We start from the raw sequence: 17,218 nt of genomic DNA on the forward strand, positions 1-17,218 counted from the left end.
TTTTGGAAAGACACATATGGAAGTATGGAAATGTGGATTTCTGGTTCTAGTTCTAACACTGACACATGTGTAAAACTTACATAAGTCCCAGAGCTCCTTTAAGATGGATAATTCATTTAGAAAGTTACAGATTTCCATTAATGAAAAGATAAAAAAATATTTTTAGGTGATCTGTTCTTGTCACACTTAAGTTCTATTTCACTGTGGGGGATGTACTAAAGATAGATGCATTAGTACATTACAAATAATTATAAAGGCAGATACATAAGGAAGTTTGCCCCTCCTGAGAAAGCGTCCTGGGTCATGTGCACAGGGGGAGAGGGCTGGATTATTTTTGCAGGTATGTGATGGTAATTCACAGGCACCTCATACAACATCCAGTGGCTACCACATCTGCATAGGAAGTCAATTGAAAAGAGAGATGTTGCTCAAGGGGTACAAATTTCCAGAGACAAGAGGAATGAATTCTGGACATTTAGTGCTATACTTAAATATACTTCTTGTATATTTCCAGGGAGCTAAGTGAGAAGATCTTAAGGTTGTCAGTATAAACGACAAAAGACAACCATATGCGCAGATGGGATGTATTTAATTTGATCAAGACATTCATCTCCAATTCAATTATTACATTTTAGTCCTCAAACATTATATATATATACACACACACACACATATATACACACTTAGATAGAGCTAAAAAGAAGTGTGTTTGTGTGTGTGTGTTTCAGTCCTAGGGCTTAAACTCAGGGCCTGGGAGCTGTTCTTGATGTCTTTTTGTTTGTTTGCTCAAGGTGATTATTTTACCATTTGAGCCACAGCTCTATTTCCAGCTTTTTGGTGGTCAATTGGAGGTCAGAATCTCACAGACTTTCCTGCCCAGGCTGGCTTTGAATTGTCATCCTCAGGTCTCAGCCTCCTGAACAGCTATGATTATAGGCATGAGCCATCGGTGCTCAGCTGGAAAGAAGTTTGACCTATTTTCCAGAAAGCAATAAATTATAAATATATATACATAGATAGATAGATAGATGTGAACTAGCTGTCTATCTATCCACCTACCTATCTATCAATCTGGATGTAATTTGGGTATTTTTTTTTTGCAATCAATTGAAGCTGATAAAATGATTCACTGCTGAGCCAGTGTTGTAGTGGCTGAGACAGAGCCACTTTCAAGCAAAGTAGGTGTAGACAAAAACTGTCACAGCCAGGAGGAGGATGGCATTGATGTTTACTATGTTCCTCCACAGTGGCTGCTCTGACGTGTCTGTAAGCTTCTTCTTCAGGGCTTCTTCCTCTTCTTTGGTCAGCTTGGGTCCTGTCTTCTGCAAGCCACAGAATAGGTTATAGCTTCTCTTGAGACACCCATGGGGTTTCTCGGAAGGGTCTGAAACGAAGAAGCATAAACCATTGCAAAGATGGCAAATGGAAATCTGTGTCAAAGGAAAGAAAGATCACACTCATAAACATCAAATAGAAAATTTTGCATCTAACAAAGTTAAAAGTAGTAAAACCTCAGGCACTAGTGGCTTATGCCTGTGATCTTAGCTACTCAGGAGGCTGAGATCAGAGGATCATGATTTGAAGCCAGCCTAGGCAGGAAAGTCTGTGAGACTATGGAATTGTCACTAAAATGGAAGAAGATGAGTCTTGAGTGCAAAAGCTCAGGGACAGAGCCCATGCCTGGAGTTCAAGCCCCAGGACTGCATGCACCCCCCCCCCCCCACATATACATACAAAAGTAGTGAAAAAGGAGGGAAACAATGGGATATTATATCACAAAGCATTTAATATTCTCAGTATTTAATGTTTTTCTTAAAGAAGGAAAGACCATTGGCAACTCCATGTAAATATACTAGAGAGATTAAGAAACAGTTAAAAGAAAAAGAGAGATATTTCTTAAGATAACTTGGAAAGGAGACATTTAAATTAGACCTACGTTGAGGCCAGGCATTGGGCGCTCATGCCTGCAATCCTAGCTACTCAGGAGCCTGAGATCTGAGGATTGAAGATGAAAACCAGCCTGGGTAGGAAAGTCTGTGTGTCCTTTATCTCCAGTTAGGAACCAAACAAGCTGGAAGTGGAGCTGTGGCTCAAGTGGTAGAGTGCTACTTTGACTGAAAAAGCTGAAGGACAGAGCCAAGGCCCTGAGTTCAAGCCCCAGGGCCAGCACAAAAACACTCCCCCCAATACTTCCCAATCTCATCTGTAAGTGGCAAACTTCAGACATGTTTAATATGTTACGTTAGTGAGTCATTATGAAAGTAGAAACTTACACACATTGTTGCTAGAAAGTATGATTTTAATCTTATGGAAGGAGAGTTGAGAATAAATAAGAATTGTGTGTGCATTAGCCCTTTAACCTTATACATTTGTTCAAATCTATCTCAATGATATACTGGTTTATATGCAAAGCAAATTATAATGCAAAGCTATTTGTTGCTACATTGGAAAATTTAAAGCATATCTCTCAAGTCAAATATTTATGAAAAATTATAAAGGAAGTAAGATAATCCTTAGAAATAAATGGTAAAGAAAATTACATAAAATAAATATGTGAGTTGCAGCCCAAGTACTACTTTAAAAGAAATATATATATATATATACACATATATATATCCTTTGTTCTTAAAGAAGACTGAAATGAAGCAGCTGAAAATTAAAGAGAGAATATTCAACCTAAATTAAAAACTGTATCCAACAGAATAAGCCCAATAATGCAGGTGGGAATATAGACAAAGAGAACAAAAGTAATGAGATAGAATAGTGAGATAATAACAAGAGAAGCCAAAAGTTCTTTGGAGGGGCTGGGGATATAGCCTAGTGGCAAGAGTGCCTGCCTCGGATACACGAGGCCCTAGGTTCGATTCCCCAGCACCACATATACAGAAAATGGCCAGAAGCCGCGCTGTGGCTCAAGTGGCAGAGTGCTAGCCTTGAGCGGGAAGAAGCCAGGGACAGTGCTCAGGCCCTGAGTCCAAGGCCCACGACTGGCCAAAAAAAAAAAAAAAGTTCTTTGGAAAGAGTAGAGTAATGTGATTTTGGTAAGATTTCTGAAGAAACAGGAGAAATCAGAAAAATGAAGGGAAATACAGGTACAGAAATAGAAGAAAGCTAAAGGGAGGAAAAACAATATGAAAATATATTTAAACTATGTATAGAATGAACACAAGTCAACAAATATAGTATCTTCTAGGACTGATTCATGGATATATGGAAATGCTGAATGGCCATTATTTAAATTTGATTAGTATTTAAGAAACTTCTCTTTTGTACTTTCTCTCACACACAGAGTACATGAATGCATTACTGGCACAATACTAAAATTTTAATGGAGATATCAATCTCATTGTAATATTCCCGTAAAACATAGGCTAATGGATAATTTAGTCTGTAAAATAAGTCACTGATTTAACACTAAAACCAAGTACAAAAGGGGGACATCATAGGATATTTTAATGCAAGGCACTCTGCTTATACAACTCAAGAGGTAAATGATGTCGATCCTTTCTTCAGTTTGAAGAAAATCAACCAAACCAAGCCACTGGTGAGCAGTTCACCACAACAAATCCTGACCTACTAGAGCTTTTCAGTGGTTTAGAAATCAATTAGACAGTCAAGGTTATAGTGATGGCTTCTAGGGGAAGTTTTCATGAAGGAAGTGCAATTAGGACCTAGTTAATGGATCATTGTTTTCTCTTGAATGAGAGGTAGAAAAATTCTACAGAGAATGGCATTATGTGGAGAAATTAAGGAATATTCCTACCTGGAACTGGAGAGTGAATAGGAGAGGATAATGAGAAATGAGATTCTAGAGGTTGGGCCACAGGACTTCAGCACAACCAACAAAGATTGCTTTATTAAGAACGAACGACCAATCAAGACTGATTTATTGCTAATGAATGAGCAATCAAGAGTGATTTGTTGAGCACAATATGTGAGTAAGAACTGGAGAGTTGGGCCAAGTACTGGAGGCTCATGTGTCTAATCTTAGCTATTCAAGAGGCTGACATCTGAGGACTGAAATTTGAAGCCAGCCCAGGCAGATAAGTTTGAGAGACTCTTATCACCCATTAGCCAGCAAAAAGCTGGATGTGGAGGTGTGGCTCAAGTGGTAAAGCACCAGTCTTGAGTGAAAGAACTAAAAGAGGGTATAAGGCCCTGAGTTCAAGCCCCAGCTTGCACGAGCAGATGTGTGCATGCATGTGTGCACACACACACAAAGTAACTGTTAATTCAGCTAGCACAGTTTCATGGATGGATGATTGGAGGATGAACAAATGGACAGGCAGCGAATAACTGGATTTCATTTTCATATGTCTTGGTTGCTGAGGAGGTAAAATTTGAAAGGTTTTTTTTTTTTTTGGTCAGTCCTGGGGCTTGAATTTACTGTCTTTGAGCTTTTTTGCTCAAGGTTAAACTACAGCTCCACTTCTGGATGTTTAATGGTTAATTGGAAATAAGAGTCTCATGAACTTTCCTGTCCAGGTTTGATTTGAACTGTGATCCTCAGATCTTAGCCTCCTGAGTAGCTCAGATTACTAGCACTGAGCCACTAGCACTGAGTAAAATTGCAATTTTAATTTGTTACACATATAATGGCTTTTTAAAAAGGTGAATTTAATAACATAAAAACACATCACCATCTTCAATAGGATCATCAACTTCGTCTTGTCTTTTCTCTTCTGCATCTATATCAATTCTTTCTTCTGTACTATTCCGAAGAGCCCAGCACAAACGATACAACTGACCCCAGAAAACAGACAAGGTTATAAGGGATGGGGAAATACAATGTTCCAGTGCTACCCACTGAGCCACTGAGCGTTGAATGGAAAGACACAAGAATGAATCATAGTTTCCAAAGAAAGCATGGAAATGCTAATTTCATATAACAATAAAAATAATTTGTGGTTAACTTGTAGGAAAGAAATATGCCTCAAGGACCCTGAGACTATTTAATTAATTTATCTTCTGAAATTCTGTGAGGTTTGAACTTGCAGAGACTATGCACCCTTTTCTTATACTACAGTTTTACTATAGTATATACTATACTTTTACTTCCTAACTGTACTAAGTTCTTTGAATTTCCAGCTCATTTTCCAATATTTATTTATTTATTTATTTATTTATTTATTTATTTATTTATTTTTGCCAGTCAAGACGCAGGGCCTGAGCACTGTCCTTGGCTTCTTTTATGCTTTTTATTTTTTGCTCAAGACTAGAATTCCACCCCCTTAGCCACAGCACCACTTCTGGCTTTTTCTGTTTATGTGGCGCTGAGGAATCAAACCCAGGACTTCATGCATGCTAGGCAAGTACTCTATCATGAAGACACATTCCCAGCCTCCAATCCTTTACTTTTAATTCAAGAGTACTAGGTGAAAAATTGTTGCTTGGTTCATGCTTGAGTGATAATTTCCTAGGACATTCTTGTTAGGTCAACCCCTCTCCCCCTTATTTACCTGCCAGAAACCACTAGTCACCGGAGTCAACAATGGACCCGCTGTGGTCCCACCTCCCGATTTCCCTGTATAATCTGGCTCAGCATGAGTCTCCTTTCTCTCTTTTTTTTCTCTTCTCCTTCCCCTCTGTCTCCCCGCCCCTCCATCTTGTGTGGGCTGGCAGTTCGCTCTCCTTCCAATAAACTCTTTTCTGCCACCATGTGGTCGGGTTCCTAGCTCTGATTTCATTACAATGATTTCGTTTACCTGACACTTGTGTATTAGTTTAGGCTTTAGAAAGAAAGGAAGTAATGATAATAATTACTATTATATAATAATGCATATTTATATAATAATTATACAATATATGATCATTATTATATTGCATATAATAGATACAATGTTATTAATATAATTTACATATTATAATAATTAGTATATACTAATATCGTGCATATTAATAGAATATATCATGTGTATTGATATATAGTTGTATTTATTTAATAGTTGTGATTATGTAATATATAATATAATTATGATTGTGTTAATATTTAATACTTATGATTAGTGCTGGTACTGGGGCTTGAACTCAGCACATGGGCAGTGTTCCTTTACTTTTTCTCTCAAGGGTGGTGTTCTATCTCTTGAGTCAAGAACTCCACTTCTGGCTTATTGGTAGTTAATTGGAGGTAAGACTCAGACTTTTTCTGCCTTGGCTGGCTTTGAGCTGCCATCTTCCTATCTCAGCCTTTTTTTTTTGCCAGTTCTGGCGCTTGGACTCAGGGCCTGAGCACTGTCCCTGGCTTCTTTTTGCTCAAGGCTAGCACTCTACCACTTGAGCCACAGCGCCACTTCTGGCCATTTTCTATATATGTGGTGCTGGGGAATCGAACCCTGGGCTTCAGGTATACGAGGCAAGCACTCTTGCCACTAGGCCATATTCCCAGCCTTATCTCAGCCTTTTGAGTAGCTAGAATTACAGGCATAAGCCACCAGCTCCTGACTAGAAACTCCGTTTTTGAAATGGGCCTTCAGCCATTATGCATTACTCACGTGTACATCAGGAATTGGTTTTGTGAGGAAGGACACTGCCAGGACCACCACTGAGGTCACACAGAAGAGGATGATGCCAAAGTACATGTAGTGCACTCCACAGATAATCTTGGGACAGTTACTGGCAACCAGGCAAGTCCCCGTCCCATAGGCAAACTCCGTGATCATACGGGTAAGGCCTATCACAAGTCCAGACAGCAGTCCCCAGAAGGCTCCCTGCCAAAGGAGCACCAACAAAATCCATGTTTAGAAAGCATGATTGCATTATTTGAGTCACCTTTACCATCCCGCCTGTCTTCTCCAGGGACAGGTCCCTGGCTGACTATGACCATAAGCTTTTCATAGGAAGGCAGGGACACTTAAAGGCACTGTCTCTGACCAAACCTGCAGTTTTAAATTTTATTTTATTATTTTTATCATATATAGATTTTAAAACTAGTGATTTATGTTCTAGAATGAATAGAACTATGACTGTCATGATACCATTTTTCATGTCTGGGAATAGGTAGTTCTGACAGGTTTATTAAACTCAATTGAAAGCATTTATTTTATCTAAGAAAATTTAATGGGAACATGGTTTGGAAACGAGTGTCCCCTGTTCTCTCACCTCAGGTGCTGTGTTTTAGGAAAGTATCTTGAGTGGAAATTAGGAATATGAGCTTTGGATGGAGAAAGACTGGGCCCGAATCCCACTTATTAATTCAGACACGGCAAGCACTCAGGTAGTAACTTCTCTTTACCTGTTCTTCAGCAGAAAGGTAGGCTAACAAAACCAACAGAAGCCAGGCACAGGTGTCTCTCACATCTATAATTCTAGCTATTCAGAAAACCAAGATCTGAGGATTGAAATTCAAAGCCAGCACAGGCAGGAATATCCATGAGACTCTTATCTCCAATAAAATACCAAAAAAAAAGCCAGAAGTAGAGCTGTGGCTCAAGTAGTAGAACACAAAAGCTCAAAGACATTGTCCAGGCCCAGAGTTCAAGTCCCAGGACTGGCACCAAAACAAGCCAAAAAGAACCCCAAAACAAATAACACCACACCAAACCTAACAGGAATGATGAAAGGATTAAACATAAATGGCCCGTGCCAATTAATCAATTCTTTGTATCATAATAGAAACAAACATGTTTGAGCCATTATTGGTGAGGCAGATTTTCTTCTATGAATTTTACATTTTTCACCTCATTCAGTTCCCATCAGGTAGGTGCAATAATTGCTTTCATATTATAGTCGTGATTTACTTAAGGCCACAAGACATGGTAGAGCAATAATTGGAACATGGAAATCTATGTCCCCAATAGGTTTTCTCAGCACTGTACCATGAATGCATATGATTTATGAGAGATATAAAGGCTTTCTTATGAGTATGGGTTGTCTATTTCCACACTTTTGTGAGGAAAAGAAATCATAGCTTATCATAATCTAATTTAAAATGGGCCTTGGGTTGTGTATACATCCAATGGAAAGAATGTACTGTTTGTTTTGTTTTGTTTTGTTGGTCATGGGGCTTGAACTCAGGGCATGGGAGCTGTCCCTGAGCTCTTTTGTTCAAGGCTAGCACTACGCCAGTTTGAGCCACAGCTTCACTCTGGTTTTGTTGTGTTTAATTGGAGGTAAAAGAATGTCACAGACTTTCCTGCCTGGGATGACTTTGAGCCACCATCCTTACATCTCAGCCTCCTGAGTAGCTAGGATTACAGGCATGAGCCACCAGTGCCTGGCTTGTTTGTTTGTTTTTGATAGTACTGGTTATTGTGCTAGGCAAGTGCTCTACCACTTGAGATGATGTCTTGCTAACTTTTGCTCAGACTGGCCTTGCAAAATGGTCTTCTCAATCTTTGCTTTCTGAGTAGCTTGGATTATAGGTGTAAGCCATTATTCCTGGTTCTACAAATGTATTTTTTTTTTAAGGTTTCAACTTAACATTTATTGTACTCACTGCAGGACACCGCTAAACCATCAGACTTACAAAGCTGAAAGCACATTTCCTAGGAGAGAACAGTAATTTACTCAAAGTAACCACTGAAGATTCGAGGATGGATATTTTTCAAGTGTCATTCATCAAGTTTGAAAACAAGTGGCCTAAAATGTTTTTGCACCATATTATCCAGCCCTTGGTTATTTTCTGCCATTTTCCCAACTCTGTACTTTGTCCTGTTACATTTGTAACACTTCACTGTCTCTAGTTCACCTGTCTTCCCACGCCCAAGTGTGAAATCCAAAGATCTGTTATTTTACTTTTTGTTGGTCATGGGGCTTGAACCTGGGACCTGGGTGCTGTCTCTGAGCATTTCTGCTCAAAACAGGTGCTCTACCACTTTGAGCCAGAGCATCACTTCCAGTTTTCTAGTGGTTTATTGGAGTCTCAGGAACTTTCTTGCCTGGGCTGGCTTTGAATTGTGATCCTCAGATCTCAGTCTCCTGAGCAGCTAGGATTATGGGTATGAGCCACTGGCACCCAGCTTAGATCCAATTTATAATACCATCAAGTTTATAGATGTTCTCCTTATTGTTACTGAAAATTTTAATACTTAAATGTTTAATTGGAAACTGTTGGTTAGAATACAGTCACAATTAAACCATTAATATTTTCCAGGGAATATTTAATAATAAACAGGGTAGGTAACATATCCTTATCTAATGCTAATTTTACACCGCTGGAAATCAAAACAAAACCTACTGCTCCTTGGACCTGCTTTATGTGTATATACTCAGTACAATGTAAAAAAATACTGTAACTACAATTTTACAATGTCATAATTTAAATAGGTGTCAAGTATCCTTTTTTTCAGATTCCTTTGAAAATCATTTGAAGCTTGGAAAAAAGTTTCATATCTGTCTTCTTCAGCTTCATCCTGTAGTCAAGATTCAGATAGTGGAGGCTTCCATTCAACCTTTTAGAGAGGACATATTCTTTTTAATGGTGTCCCACTACATTTCCTAGGTTGGTACAGATCTCCTGAGCTCAAGTTATTTTCCCTCTATAGGCTCTTGACTAGCTGACACTACAAGCACGTCTGTCATACTCAGGTGAAGAAAGTATTATCCTATCCAAGGAGAAGATATGTATCGGGCTGTGCATGTGGCTTAGTGGTGGAGAGCTTGCGTGGCATGTGGGAAGCCCTGGGTTTGATTCCTCAGTACTACATAAACAGAAAAAAAATGCAGAAAGTGGTGCTGTGGCTCAAGTGATAGGGCACTATCCTTGAGTACAGAGAGGCTCAGAGACAGTGCCCAGGCCCTGAGTTCAAGCCCTAGGACTGGCCCCCCAAAAGATATATATTGGTTTCTCATTCTGACAGAGAAAAAAATTTTTTTTCACTCACCGGTTCATTGACTCTTTTACAAAAGACACCAAGCAGGAAAACTGTTGCAAGTGGTGGCCCGAGGTAGCTGGAGATTGATCCTAGGTAATGGAAGAGTTGTCCCTTTTGAAATACCTGTACTAATGGGACCCACAGAAGGCCAATGACAAGTAGAACAAGGATAAAGAGCCTGGCAAAAAAAACACACAACACCAAAAAATAAAACACAATGATTTAAGTAGGAAGCAAAAGCATTGTGGGTACTTCCACTCTGCTTTCTTAAATTCTTTGTTTGCACTGGTACTGGTGCTTGAACTCAGGACTTGTCACCCTTACTTGCTCAAGGCTGGTGCTCTACCACTTGAACTACACCTTTACTTTGAGCATTTTCCTTGATAAGACTTTCCCATTTTTCTTTGTCTCTCTTTTTCCTTCCCTCCCTCCCTCCCTCCCTCCCTCCCTCCCTCCCTCCCTCCCTCCCTCCCTTCCTTCCTTCCTCCTTTCTTCCTTCCTTCTTTCCCATCCCTTCCTATCTCCCCCTTCTCCCTCTTTTTTTCCTTCCTTCCTTCCTTCCTTCCTTCCTTCCTTCCTTCCTTCCTTCCTTCCTTCCTTCCTTCCTTCTTCTCTTTCTTTCTTTCTTTCTTTCTTTCTTTCTTTCTTTCTTTCTTTCTTTCTTTCTTTCTTTCTTTCTTTCTTTCTTTCTTTCTTTCTTTCTCTCTTTCTCTCTTTCTTTCTTCTTTCTTTCCTTCTTCCCTCTCTCTTTCTGTTTCTGTCCTGGGGCTTGATCTCAGGGCCTGGATTGATGCTGTCCCTGACATTTTTTGCTCAAAGCTGGCATTCTATCACCTGAGAAGGAGAAGGGAAAAGAGTAGGATAAGAAAGAGTAATAGATGGAGTGAATATGATTAAAGTATACTATATATGTATGTATATATATGTCACTATTAAACTCTTTACTTTGCACAATGTGACATACACTGATTTAAAAAATATGGCCTCGGTTTTTGTATCTGGAAAGGAAAGAGCTGAATTAAGGCCTCTGAAAAGTCCCTTTTCCCAGTGTAGAACTTTTAGCTCACTGTCACTGAAATCAGAGACTAGTTAGAAATTTTGGATTCTCTCACCGTCCAGCTATCAGGAGCTCTCTCTCAGATGCCTTCTTCCTCACATTAGTGTAGATGTTCATAGTGAAGACAGTGCTGGCACTGTTGAAGATGGAAGTCAGGGAGCTCATGAGAGAGGCCAACATGACGGACAGCATCAGGCCTCGAAGCCCTGGAGCCAGGAAAGGGAGTGAGTATCGGTTAGGGTATGCATGCCATGATCTATGAGTACTTTGTTAAACCAGAGTACTGTACCATTCAAAGATAGGAGGGTCCTATGCAGCCTGGACCAGATATTGTCATTATCAATATCTATCTAGATATCCAATTTTTCTGGTGATTTAAGAATAATTCAGTAGAGATTTAGTTCTAAATATTAACCTGGAGGTCATTTTCTGGACAGTAATTTTGGAAAAGAATTCATTATTCTCTCTCTCTCTCAACTCTTAGAGACTTAGAGAATTGGAGAGGAAGGGATCTGATAGGTGACAGAGCCTTTGATGGGGGAAAGCTGAGATTTTAAAATATTATGGAATCTTCACTAGAGTTCCTTCTGCCCATTAGTAAGGATCTTAATCTGGGAGAGAGTAGGCTGGGGTGTGTGCTATGTTATGGTTGTAAGTCATTCTTCATTCTGAAAATGCTCATGGGTGCCAAGGGGAAGAGAGACTACAGAAGTGGTAGCTAACTATCGAGGGCCATAAGATATAAGATCACCTGGTCATTCTTTTTTTTTGGCCAGTCCTGGGGCTTGAACTCAGGGCCTGAGCACTGTCCCTGCCTTCTTTTTGCTCGAGGCTAGCACTCTGCCACTTGAGCCACAGCGCCACTTATGGCCGTTTTCTATATATGTGGTGCTGGGGAATCAAACCAAGGGCTTCATGTATAGGAGGCAAGCACTCTTACCACCAGGCCATATTCCCAGCCCCCACCTGGTCATTCTTGAGCTGTGCACACAGTTCTTATTTTCTCTGTCCATCAGGAATCCTAACTATTTCATAGGTGTGGTTATTTTCTATCTTTCAAAAAACTGCAATGTGCCAGGCCCTGGTATCTCACACCTTAGCTACTCAGAAGGCTGAGATCTGAGAATTACAGTCTAAAGTCAGCCAGGGCAGGAAAGTCCAAGAGATTCTTATTTCCAATTAACTACCAGAAAACTGGAAGCAGAGCTGTGTATGGCTCAAAGTGGTAGAGTGCAAGCCTTGAGCCAAAGTGCTCAGGGACAACACCAAGGCCCTGAGTTCAAGCCCTACAACTGAAAAAAAATAAAAACAAAACAAACCACAATGTAGTTCCAAAGAGGAAGAGCATTTCTATTCATGTCACTGACCTTTTCTAAGGAACAAAACCCATGCCTGAAAAAACAGTAGGCTCTTAATAGCTAGCTATAAATCAAATAGGTTGAAATATAGTGTTTGGATATCACTACACTAATGGAAACAAGGCCAATAGTGAAACTGTAGTCCTCTGAATTTATGCATTTGTGGCCATACAATTCATTCACTGAGAAAGAGTTCATTTATAAGGTTTTGACAGAGTTGGTCATCAGCCTTAAATCAGAAGGAATATTTTTCAATAGAAATTGCTCATCTCTATAATCTCTAGTCCCATCATAGAGCCATAGTCTTATGGAGGATGTTCAAGAAATATTTAAATTAATGAAAGTAAGAACTTCCAAGGATTATTCCACAATCCTTCCTTATGGTTTATCTATAGGCTTGGCCTTCAAATCTGTCTGAACCTGGACATATACTAACCATCAGGCATGAGTTCCATCACCAGCGTTGGGTAGGCATAGTTACTGCAGCCGACTTCATTGCCACAGTGTTTCTCACATTCAGAAGGTATGACACAGGCCACCTTATCTGAGGAGAGATGCTGAAGTGAGTTCAGTGAGCAGGACTCAACCAAATACAATCCATACACACATTGGAGATGAGAGGTAAGAGCCTATGTGGAAATTTGATTTCTTTTTCAAATTTTTATTATCAAACTGATGTACAGAGAGGTGGAAATTTGATTTTGAACTTGGAATTTGATACCATGGATCGTGTCATTCTTTTCTCAGAATGGAATCTCCAGAATGTCTTATAGCTTCTCTTGTACCTGCTCACTATTTATCTCTGCATTCTCTACTGTTATAACCAACACTAAAATACTGCAATAAGAAATTATATCGGTCACTTAGTGGCCATTTTGGAATTTATTTGAAATAAACTTATGCCTACTTGAGAAAGCCTAGTGAATCCAGTATTATCTGATGGATTTGCTCAATAGAAATAAGTTCCTGGACTAACCAGAGAAAGTCACTTATCTATCCTTCCACCTTTTATAATAAAGAAGGTACAGTTGTAGTTCATCTGACCTGGCTCAGAAATTAATGCTCCCCAAATAATTTGATTCCCAACATAGAAATTCAATAGATGTCCTAGAGGGACCAAAAAGTAAGAATGCATCTCACAGATCATCAAAGATGTCACTGAGCCTGATCACAATAACTCACATTTTCTCAATTCCACTCCATCCTGCCATGCTCTTTGATTGTATTCTCTGGATGCTCTTGCATTAAAGTCATTTATGGAATTAGGGACCACCATTTCAAATGTCTGTGTAACAGGTAAGGAGTGTAAAAGGGATATGGAAATGGCCAAAATAAGCCAAATGTTCTTGCCTCTGACATTGTACAAGTGTCTCCCTCCATCAGTAATTTTGCTTTCAATTCTGTTCCCAAAGGGTTTTCTAGTCTATCAGGGTTTTCCTACATCTTAAATATCACCAAGGATTCAAGCATAAAGGGGAGGAGCTATGGACTCAGAGCTTGCCTGTGTAGAGAATGCGGCTGATCATTCCTGGCATCACCATGAGGAACATGGGCAGCAGCTTCAGGTAGCCGCACAGGATGCAGGCGGCCTTCACGTGGGACATGTTCTTTCCTGATAGGCAGCGCTGCACAATAACCTGCCAGGAAAACATCACGTATTTATGGACAAAAAGATCAGCCCGTGATTTCAAAGAAGTTGAAGGTCCCTTTGGGGTTTTTATTATTTTACAATTAGTATTGAAGTCATCATGGTTAGTGGAAAATAACCAGGTTTTGGAGTACGATTGGGATTTGAATGATTATTCTTCCCCTTCCTTCCTTCCTTCCTTCCTTCCTTCCTTCCTTCCTTCCTTCCTTCCTTCCTTCCTTCCTTCCTTCCTTTTTATTATTTTTTGATGGTCCTTGGGCTTGAACTCTGGGCCTGTGCACTGTCCTTCAGCTTCTATTGCTCAATGCTAGAGCTCTACCACTCGAGCCACAGTGGCACTTCTGTTTTTGTTTTTGTTTTTGTTTTTGAGTAATTATTGGAGATAAGGGTCTCGCAGACTTTCCTGCTTGGGCTGGTTTGAACTGTGATCCTCAGATCTTAACCTCCTAAGTAGCTAGTATTGGTGTTTCTCAGATTTCTTGTTACTGTCATGTTTTTTTCTATTTAAAAATTTGTAGGTGTTTGTTTGATATAAATTGCTTTTGAAGAACTGCTTTGGTCCCAAAATATTTGAGTATGTTGTGTTTCCATTTTCCCTTGGTTCAGGAAATAGTTAAAATTTGCCAGATGCTGATGGCTCATGCCTGTAATCTTAGCTGCTCAGGAGGCTGAGATCTGAAGAACATGATTCAAAGCCCAGGCAGGAAAGTCTATGAGACTCTTATGTCCAATTTTTGACCCTCGTGGATGATTTCCAATGACCTCTCTTCAAGCTTGTTCTTTGTATTGCTGGATCTATCTTTTCTTTTTGAGTCCCATTATTGCATTTTATTAGTTTTTATTTTTCTGGTTAATTTGTAGCTGTTTTGTTCCCCCTCTTCCCCTTTGTCGCCATTCCTTATGGTTTGATGATTCTCTATAGCCATATGCTATGAGTCATTTAAAACATCTTTTGTTGAATGATGTCCATTTGATATCTTTTTTCTAAAGTTCTCAGTTTATTCAATACATTGATATATTGTTCTTTTTTTAATATCAGTGAGTTTCTTTTCTTCCTTCTTTCCTTCTTTTTTTTTTTTTGGCATAAGACCAGGACTTGAACCCAATACCTGACATATTTCCTCATTGGCTAACATTCTGCCAACTGAGCCATGACTCTAACCCTCAGTATAAAGAATTATAGCTGCCATTTTGAATTCTGTGTCAGGTAAATTCCATATCTCCATTTCATTAGGTTTTATTTCTGGGAAATTTTCTTGTTCTTTCATTTGAAATATATTTTCTAGAGTCTCTATATATTTTTTGCTCTCTGTGTGGGTTTTTGTACATTAAAGAAAAGAGCCATTTGTCCAAGTCTTGGTAGATTGTTCTTATGTAAGAGTTATTCTTCCTCAATCTCCAAACCAGAATCTAGGTACCTATTAACTCTTTCTGTTTGTCCTACTTGCCATCTTTGTTCTTACTGGATCCTATGAAATTATTGTATAAATTATTGTTATTAACCACAGGGAGACAGACAGAGGTCAGTCTCATGGGATGCCTCCTGAGAAGCTTGGATTTTGGATATTTATTACATTTCTTTATTTCCTTGCAAGTAGCTGAGAACCAGTTTCTCTTTCCTTCTTTCTTTATTTTCCCCTGTATAGTACATTGAGAAAAGGGACTATTCAGTACTCCTGTTGAACCTGGGGGGACAGTTGCTGAATATTTGAAAGTTACCTTTGTTTGCTTTATGGATTAAGAAATTTTAGCAGAGCTCTCTCTTCTCCCAGAGGCTCTGTTGGCATTAGAAGCAAGTACCTTAGGAAATCTTTGCCTTCATTGGGAAAAGATTGTAGACATCAGGGGCATTCAATATGCTCAGAAACTACTTCAAGAAAGAATCTTCAATTCTTACAGCAAGCTAGGAAAATGATGAAGCGAATACCCAATCTCCTGTTCAAGTAGCAATAAGCCTCAGAAGCTTTTTGGGGGGGAGGGGAATGGAGAGTCATCTGGTCTAAAGTTATGACTGAAATAAGTCAGGAAACATGTGCAGGAAAGATCTGATTTTCCTAACAGTCAGAGAGAGGTCTTCAGCCTTCCTCTAATGAGAAATTTTAGTAATCTGTCATTACAAGCAAGCCAGGAGAGACAGCACAGAAGATGCCATCCCTCTTGTTCTTGCTGGCAGAGGTCTCTAAACTCTTGCCAGAGAGAGGTTGTAGGGCTGGATTGTCTTTGGGGAAAGCTGGGGAAGAAATCACAGGGAGCATCATTATTCCTGTTTAGGTTTATTCCTGCTTTTTTTTTTTTTTTTTCTTCCTAGGATAGGCTCCCGATACTAACTTGTTAGAGACAAGAACCTTTGGGAGCTATGCTGAGAAAGGATGTAGCCAAACACTTTGGGGGTGGGAGCAGGTAATCTGGGCTGATTTGGGGAGTTGCAGCATCTGGAAGGACTCACATAGTGGAAAACACAAAGGAGTTGTTTTCTGTAACAGCTTTATAGTCATGCTTGACCCTTTAAATGACATGTATGTGCATGAAATAGGAGCCAGATGTTTTTCTGTGGAACCAGACAAAGCAACATGAGCATATCCACACAGACAAATATATATTCTCACCTGATCTGCACACCAGTAGTACAGAGCTATAATGCTCATTCCAAACATCATTCCTGGCCAAGGAATATCTCCAGTGATAGGATCACGGAAAAGGTGGAAGGAGTCCTCCTGAGGAGTGTAGCATCTGGGGTTGATTGTCAGATTGTCCCCTTCAATTACAGTTGGGATGGCATTCATGTACTTCTCTGTAAAGCTCTCATAGCCTCCAACCTCAGCAAATGCTGAAAGACATCAAATACAATAAAATGTGTTATGGAAATTCAAAGCACTTGTGTTTGATGATTATTCCTTTATAGTGGATATGTGTAGCACTTCACATTAGCCTTGTCCAATCTTCAGTGATCTTTTCTCATGACCCATACCTTCCTAGGACGTCATTAACATCAGCCAGATTGACTTTCCCAAAGTACATATAGTAAAAGCAATATCTAAATTTTTTTCCTTATGATACCCTGTAGGGAACTCTGAAGCTGACCTGTGAGACTTGGAAAAGGTTTGAGAGGTTGAAATGCTACCTTGACAGTACTTGGAATGCTGAGAATTGGTCATGGCAGGGTTAAAACAGACAGCTCTGGAGTGGGTTGAGAGACTGGAGTGTCATTCCCTTTCTTAGTGCTGGAAGGGCTGAGAGTTAGACCTTGAAATCTAGATAAAGCTAGATACATGTTTGGATTTTGCCTGGGTTACAGTCTTTACTCTCATAACAATAAAGGAGCCAGTTATTCTCACAAAGTCTG

The 17,218-nt window shown here is 39.5% G+C and overlaps 1 protein-coding gene across 2 annotated transcripts in view; it reads right to left on the reverse strand.

The window, feature by feature from the left end:
* Positions 1–1,169: 1,169 nt before the first annotated feature.
* Positions 1,170–17,218, reverse strand: part of LOC125347996 (solute carrier family 5 member 4-like) — a 34,901-nt gene continuing 18,852 nt past the window's right edge. Inside the window, exons 8-15 of one of the 2 annotated variants that reach the window (XM_048340936.1) lie at positions 16,482–16,702; positions 13,729–13,864; positions 12,664–12,771; positions 10,925–11,075; positions 9,822–9,990; positions 6,492–6,707; positions 4,641–4,743; positions 1,170–1,384 (exon numbers count right to left, since the gene is read on the reverse strand). In XM_048340936.1, the coding sequence (XP_048196893.1) occupies positions 1,170–1,384; positions 4,641–4,743; positions 6,492–6,707; positions 9,822–9,990; positions 10,925–11,075; positions 12,664–12,771; positions 13,729–13,864; positions 16,482–16,702 (1,319 nt within the window). Of the gene's footprint in view, positions 1,385–4,625; positions 4,744–6,491; positions 6,708–9,821; positions 9,991–10,924; positions 11,076–12,663; positions 12,772–13,728; positions 13,865–16,481; positions 16,703–17,218 lie in introns of both variants that reach the window. The other variant, XM_048340937.1, reaches the window with a different exon arrangement.

This window comes from Perognathus longimembris, chromosome 3 (genome assembly GCF_023159225.1).
Source record: "Perognathus longimembris pacificus isolate PPM17 chromosome 3, ASM2315922v1, whole genome shotgun sequence".
Taxonomy (NCBI): domain Eukaryota; kingdom Metazoa; phylum Chordata; class Mammalia; order Rodentia; family Heteromyidae; genus Perognathus; species Perognathus longimembris.